At 33.4% G+C, this 8,015-nt stretch overlaps 1 protein-coding gene and 1 pseudogene across 1 annotated transcript; one reads left to right on the top strand and one right to left on the bottom strand.

The window, feature by feature from the left end:
- Positions 1-564: 564 nt before the first annotated feature.
- On the bottom strand, positions 565-1,966 carry LOC25484171 (ras-related protein RABA1f-like; annotated as a pseudogene).
- A 2,897-nt stretch (positions 1,967-4,863) lies between these two features.
- LOC25484170 (protein LOW PSII ACCUMULATION 1, chloroplastic) lies at positions 4,864-7,498 on the top strand. Its single transcript, XM_013612936.3, has 4 exons — positions 4,864-5,204; positions 6,087-6,668; positions 6,753-6,803; positions 7,104-7,498. Exons 1-4 carry the CDS (start codon positions 4,975-4,977, stop codon positions 7,240-7,242), a joined length of 1,002 nt encoding a protein of 333 aa, XP_013468390.1. The 5' UTR covers positions 4,864-4,974; the 3' UTR covers positions 7,243-7,498.
- The last annotated feature ends 517 nt before the right edge of the window (positions 7,499-8,015 follow it).

Genomic DNA, 8,015 nt, shown 5'->3' with positions numbered 1-8,015 from the left:
AAATCATGGGTTGGTGGTGGGCTCGTGGCAATCTACATAAAACACGAGTGGTGATACGTTGACCACCATATGGTGGCACACACCTCTTCTACCATCACATACAAATGTGATGCGGGGCCCTGTGCCCTCACCACTCCACCTAACACTCTTTCACATGAGACGAAATTACAAAAATATTCTTTCACATGAGGCGTATGGAGTAGGGAAAAAAGGGTGTCAACATAACATCATTGTAAAACACAATGTGAAAGATGGTCGTACAATCTGGTGTGTGGTTTATAGCATTCGTTCAATTTGCACGACATGTTTCCCGTGCAATTTTTTATTTTCAAGATCAAATACATCTTTAAACGAGTACTTTGTTTTCCCTATTCCTTAACCATCAATCACTCATGTGCATGTTTCGTCTTGTGAGCATAACTAAATACTCTTAGTTTGATGCTTTCTAAACAATCATCACGTTTTTAGTTTAATCTCTACATGGTATAAATAGGACATAAATTTCATAGTAAAAAATACAGAGACTTTTACAACATACTCAAGCCAAACTAAATACAGAGACTTTTACAACATACGAAACCCAACCTTAATTGTATGTTCTTTAGGTAAATCACCAATATCAATATCAAGGGCCTTCTTGTTTATAAGACCATAGATCTGTGTCAACACTTTTGTGAATACACTTTCAACTTCAAGGATTCTAGGGCAGATGTTTCCATGAAAAATATATCCTCCTGTTCAGCAAGTTTTGCTCCTTCCTTTGTCGAAACCGATCGCAAATGACGCTTGTCTGCTTTGTTTCCTACAAGCATCACAAATGTTGTGATCTGCGTGATCTCTCAGTTCTTTTAGCCACCTCTTCACATTTTCAAATGTAACATGGCGTGTAACATCGTACACTAATAAAGCACCACTGGCTCCACAATAAACAGCACTTGTTTTTGCTTGGTATTTTTCTTGATCAACAGTATAAATTGCAGCCTTAATAACCTTATCAAGGATACAAATGTTTTTGCTGGCGATCTCAAAGCCAATGGTGGATTTATATTCGAGGTTTCTCGTGAATGTCGAAGCTAGATTCGACCTTGATCCCCAATCAAAACCAGCTTGAATACATAATCGTAATATTTATACCATTTTCTTCCCCACCTTTTTTTGGTTGTTTATGCGGTTTACAAACTATAGAATTGAATGAAAGAGAAGAAGTATAATGTAGTATACTATGTTGAATCGGTTTTCGGGGATGATCCATATTTATAGGAGTGACCAAAAAGTGAAACATTTTTTGAGGGACTAAATGAATCATCATTTGATGTGATGCCTCTCTTGCTGCTGTCCAATGTTGTTTTTTTTTTTAATTACTCTCCTCTCATTCAAGGTCGAATGCTTTTTAAATTTCAGAAGTCTTTTTTCGGTAGAGCACGCGAATGGATAAGGTCGGAATTACCCGAATAGTTTGTAAGATCGGATTTAAACGAATCATATTCGTTGAGAAAGCACTGTCGTATAATGATTAAATTAACATTTTTTGGGTTATAAAAAATACATATCTTTTGACCCAAGCCCGCCCGACCGGACAGCGGCGTCGTCGCGCGTGTGATATATATGTTTTCTTGAAGGCTCTCTCCGTTCACAAAAGTGGGTACCCCAAGGGTAGACCCTTGGGAGTGATTCCCGATCTATATAAACATTATTAATGTGTGTATTTTATACTATATGAGACTTACATTTTTTTTCAATTCACACAACATTAATTCTATTCAACTTAGGGCTTGTGTTTACTCTTCCAACTTCGGATCATTTGCTCCGGTGTTCCATCATTTTCCAATCCCAATGTTACCAAAATAAATGCAAGGCGCATCTGAGAAAAAGAAAGTCAATATGATGCATACCACATAACTTTTTTTGGCACCAACCTGGTATTCAAGTTTCCAATTCCTCTAACATTATAGAAGAGTATCTTCATTGAGACAACTTTTGATTAAACCTCTGATTCTGAATATGAAGAGTCCTTCTTTTTCCTTTTATCCTTCTTTGCATTTGTTACAAGAGTGAAACCACTATCAAGTCCTTCATCTTTTTCACAGCTAGGAGCAACACTAACATCCCCCCAACTAGTATTAAAGCTAAGTTTTGTTGCACCGCATCATTTGAAATTTTCAGTTGTAGGCTTGTAGCATCAACTGGTCTCTCACTTTCTGTTGATGCTTCATATGGCACCATTTGCAATTATTTTCCTGCTTCAGTATCCTCAAGACTAGGCATGAGTTGTCACCAAGGGAGTCATGGCAAGAAACATAACTAATTTCACATCTATCACGATGGCTCTCTTTAGGGTCATCGTCATATGCACGGTGATTTTTAGATTTCATTCGAGTGTCGTTGAACTTTGGTGATGTATTTATTTTTATCTCTCTTAATCAATTAATTCTCTTTTATCTAAATACATTAAAGTCATGAACGGCACCAAAGATCAATGACAAAAGAAATTTTTTGAATTTCCTTTGTTTTATGTGAAAGTGTTCTATAACTCCGAATTTCATACTTATAACTCATTTCTAACTCTAAAAATAATAACTCTATCTTTTCTGAGCTTTAGTTTAGATGTAAAATTATATTTATGTTTATGTTATATTTATCATTAAATTGATCTATTATACTATTATTTCTATAACTATAGATTTCACATTTTCTTTTCTATTCTTAAGTTTAGTTTTAGAATCAAATTTTTGTTTTTATATTAAAATGATAAGTTAACTCTTTTTTATCTTGTTATTTTATATATTACTTATAGTTATTGATAAAAAAAAAAAAAAAAAAATCAATTTCTACACACTAAGCTATCTTCTTACTGGTTGATTCTTATAATTCAATTATAGGTACAATGATAATTTTTAAAAATAAATTAGGGAAAGGGAAATTTTATTAATAACAGTGGCACTAATGACCAAATTACAACTACCTTATGTCGGATTTGAACATTGTCCTATGATGGACAAGGGTGTCATTGGAGATGGCAGGGCCGTCTTAACAAATTCATAGGCCCGGTTTTAATTTTATAAGGGATGCAAAAAAAAAAAAAATCTGGGCCCCAAAAAAATAAATAAGTTATTTAAAAAAAATAATATTAAAAATCACACATTTGTGGGTCTTGAACACATGACCTCACACTCATCAAAAAGTGGCCACACCACTAAAGCAAGCTGTACAAATTGAATTAATTCGCTTTTAATAGATATATAACCATTATTTTCGTGGCTTACATATAAAAAAAAAAAAAAAAAATTGGGCCCCAAAAAATTGGAGGCCCGGTGTCGTCGCCCAGCCTCGACGAGCTATGGGCCGGCCCTGGGAGATGGTGTCTCACTTGGGAGGAGGATTTGTTGGAACAATGTGTTTCTTTGTTAGATAATACTTTTTTGTAGGATCATGTTGTTGATAAATGGGTTTGGACTCATAACTCTGTCGATTGTTGTCAAAGGGGCTTATCAGATTCTTACTCGAGTTGAGCAAGCCAGTATGGATGTTCATTTGTTAGCCTAACTGACATTGAGGAACACGCTCACCAATTTAGTGGTGTACATATTTTCAAGAAGGATATTCACTATTGTTTTCAGGTAGGGTTAAATATGTTTTTGGTCCCTATAAATATACCAACTTTTCATTTTAGTCCCTTAAAATTTTTTTTTTCAACTTTTAGTCCCCCAAAAGTTTTTCATCTTCACTTTTGGTCTCTCCTTTTAAGTAAACTCATATGTATGATTCATATCTTTGAATAAAATTTTGCATAGAAGTTTATAATATTATAAGAATCTCTCCAAAAAAAAAAATAGAATTTGTCAACAAAACATGAATTAAATATGATTTTTTTTTTTATATTTTTGACCGTTAAAAATTCATATTTAATTCTCCTTAAAAAAATCATGTTTTGTTAAAAATTCCTTTTTCTTTTTTTTTAGAGATTTTTACAATATTCTGCACAATTTCATTACAAAATACAAATGTTACATATGAGTTGATTTAAAAATAGGGAACAAAAGAGATGATTGAAAATTTTATAGGGACTAAAAGTATAAAGAAAAGTTTAGAGCGAGTAAAAAAAAAAAGTTGATATATTTATAGGAATAAAAAAAATATATTTAACCCTTTCAGGTAATATGAATGTCTTGTATCTAGATTATATGAAAGAAACGTAATGCAAGAATTTTCTATAACAAAGAGCTTTCGTTGAAGCAGTTATTAGATTGCATCAAACTTCATTCATCTCATAAGCTTATTGTTTCTGTCGATTTAAGCTTGTGATGGTCTACTCCTCTTTTGTGCTTGACCTAATTACTGTGTAATTTTTCTTGACTTTTGTTGATCTACTTTGATTTTTGTATTATTGACACTTTTTAAATCTTTTTCGCACGCCTTATGCTTTAAAGGTGGTTGTTAATATGGGTTTTGCCCTCTTTTGTAAAAAAAAAAGGTGGTTGTTAATATATATATATATATATATATATATATATATATATATATATATTTTACCTCATAAAAAAAAGTCAATGACATGAAGTCGATTTTAATGAACTCAATTGTGCCACATAAATTCTATATCATTAAAAGAGGTAGAGGTCAAAAAGAATGTTAACTTTTTAAATAGGGGATCAAAATGTTGGTTTTATAAATAGAAGATCAAAAGTTAAAAAATATATAAATACAAGATTAAAAATTCATTTAAGCCAATATATATATATATATAAATAATAATAATAATAATAATAATAATAATAATAATAATAATAATAATAATAATATTGATAAATAAATTCCAAAATTATGGAATGTAGGTGGGGGATAAAGCGTGGCAATACCATAATCATCCAAAAAAAAAAAGGAGATAGATATGTGACCTCAGGATGATCAGTTAGTTGAGTTTCACCTTTCCTTGCACATGGCAAACTACTGAAACATTCACTCTGGAACCAAACCATGGCATTAGCAACGTTTGGTTCTACTTCTGCTAACTCTAACACTTTGTTCCTCACTCTCCCAACACCACCTCCATGTTTCATCCACAATCATCGTACCAATTTTATGTTCAGTTCCTCAAGACTCAGTTATGGTCACACTCACACTCTTTACTATTCTCACCAAAGATCTTCTGTTCCCACTATTGTTTGTTCTGCTTCCAATAAACCATCTACTTCTCCTCAAATTAGGTACCCTTTTTCTCTCCTATGAAAAACATATTTGGTTATGAGGTGATTTTAGAATGTTTGTTTCTTAATTTCGATATGTATGTAGCAATGATAGTTAGGTAGCTCAATTGGTTTAAGCTAAGGATTAGTATCCATGTTCAAATTCTGACAAATGAGAGAATACTAACATAAGAACCGATATATTAACATTTGTCTATGAATTTAGTGATGCATGAAATTGCCATACGTAACATTATTTGCACTGTTTAAGAAAATACAAATAGTATGGAAGTAAAATCTATGAATTGATCATGAGAATTGATGCCTAGAGTGGCATTCAATCAATGGCCACCAAAAATCAACTAAATTTTAGTTGTAAGTTCAATTTTTTACTTACTACATTTTATGGGTTACCTCATCCTTCTTGTGGTTCTCATGTCTGGCAAAGAATAAGATTAGGATCATAGAAGCATTGTTTTTTTCATTGGAATCATCTTGTTCTATTACCATTGGTGTACATGTTTTAGATTTAGCTTGTGGTAGAACATCAACATAGTTCAAAAGTAAAAAGATACGAAAATCACAAATGGAGAACACACTATATTTGATCACGGAGTTGGGCCAATTGTGCTCAAATCTCTGACTGCGGAGCGGGCTGCATAATCAAGTTTGTGAGCATAATATCATGAATCTTTATGTCTGCAATTTTGCTTGGTTATTTTTTCCCTTCCTTTTCTGCTTTTGGGGCAAAGCGAACCTTTGAAATCAAATGAATGCATAATTCACTATGAGTTTATTTTCTTATATGTTCCCTTCTTTATGCAAAGCTTCTTTCATCAAGTTTTATTTTCCTGCAGTGATGCTTCATCAATCAGTCAATCATTAATCATATTTGTTCTTCAGCTCTACAGCCAGGATAAGGAGTGAGGTTCTATCTCCCTTTCGGGCAGTTAGGATGTTCTTTTACACCGCTTTTGTTGCAAGTGCTTCTCTTGGGACACTCATAGCAATCTCACAACTAATTGGTGCACTGTCTAATCCATCAAGAGCTTCCGAAGTTTCTGAAATTCTCAAGGGTCTCGGCATTGACATTGGAGCAGTATCTTTGTTTGGTTTCCTATACTATAGAGACAACAAAGCCAAGAATGCACAAGAGGCTCGGCTCTCAAGAGAGGAAATTTTGTCAAATCTTAAGCTCCGTGTGAGCGAGAAAAGGATCATTCCGGTTAACTCATTGAGAGGAATTGCTCGACTTGTAATATGTGCCGGCCCAGCATCATTCATAACCGAGTCTTTTAAGCGAAGTGAACCTTTCACAGAAAATCTTTTGGACAGAGGAGTGCTTGTTGTTCCCTTAGTAACAGATGGAAATTCGCCTGCTTTGGAGTTTGAGGAGACTGAGGAGACTGACGAGGCAAAGCAACTTGCCACCAGAAGGAAGAGACTATGGCAGCTAGCTCCAGTTATCACCTCCGAGTGGTCCGAGTATGTCTATGACAACACAAAGTTTTATATGCAATTGAAATTGTTTTTCCAATTGTTTTAATTTTTTCCTCGTCTTGTTAATAGGTGGTTAGATGAACAAAAAAAGATGGCAGGTGTATCCTCTGACTCTCCGGTGTAAGTACTATCCTTATTAGTGCTAAAATGTTTAAATGTGTAGATATCTCCTCTAACTTTTCAGCTAAAGAAAATATACATGATAGAAAATTCTATAAAGAAATTGTAGTATTTAAATACGATTTGTAATCTGTAACCTAAGTTTGAATAATAGAAAATCACAGCAGCCACTCTGTAGTAAGAGACAAAGACACAATTGGTCGAACTCCGTTGTCAAATCTTTGTGTATTCTCTATTTCCCTTTTTTGTATCTGTTTTCTTTTAAACCAGGGTTGTTGTTCTAACAGTTTCAATGTATAGGTATCTCTCTCTACGCTTGGATGGTCGAGTTCGTGGAAGTGGTGTTGGTTATCCACCTTGGAATGCTTTCGTTGCACAATTACCGCCGGTAAAGGGAATCTGGACTGGCCTACTAGATGGCATGGATGGCAGAGTTTAGAAGTTCTTTTCCATACTCTTGAAGGATGATCTCTCTCTCATATACTCCTCCCCCTTATACAAGGAGTTCAGCCCTAGGTTTCTTTCTTTTCTTTTTGCCTCTGGTTTTGTTTCCCTATAGTGCATATTCTATCAAACTTTTATAATTTTTCGTCCTAGTCTTCTTATATATTTAATGTACTTAAAATCATATATTTAGTTTAGGACAAACTATGTCTCTTTTAATATTTAATGTATAGCTTTTTTGTTGTTGTTTATGTCTGATCTATACTATTCTCTGCTTGATCTATTCTTCGAAAACACGAGTGCTTATCTATTTTCAACTTCAACAAGAATGCATCAACAAAATATCCCTTATATAGATCGTCGTGGCATAAACTTTGTAAAAAAAATGACTAGTTCCAGCTTGTTGATCTAATCTCAATATTAATGCTCTTACAGGTCTTCCTATTCGTGTTCTAACACATTATAATTATGCACAAAATTTACTTTTAAGCTTGCGAAATATTTTTCTGTTGCATGTCATACCGAAGATTTTCTGTTTTATTCATCCTACTGGGATGTTGACATATATCTATCTTCCCATCACATAGCATGATGGATCCATATAGTAATTAAAATGTGATATTTGGGATATTGAATATTCTTCAATTTTCCTTGTTATGTTAGAATTTGTTTGTTCTTTGCTAAACTTAGCTTAGGGCATGCTAACTTTATGAAATATTTGCCTAAAACAAACTTTATAAAACTATTTTTTGTTTTCGTTTTCTAGAA

Source organism: Medicago truncatula, chromosome 1 (assembly GCF_003473485.1).
Source record: "Medicago truncatula cultivar Jemalong A17 chromosome 1, MtrunA17r5.0-ANR, whole genome shotgun sequence".
NCBI lineage: Eukaryota > Viridiplantae > Streptophyta > Magnoliopsida > Fabales > Fabaceae > Medicago > Medicago truncatula.
Note: the sequence above shows the minus strand (reverse complement) of the source record. Positions and strands in the feature narration are given on the sequence as shown.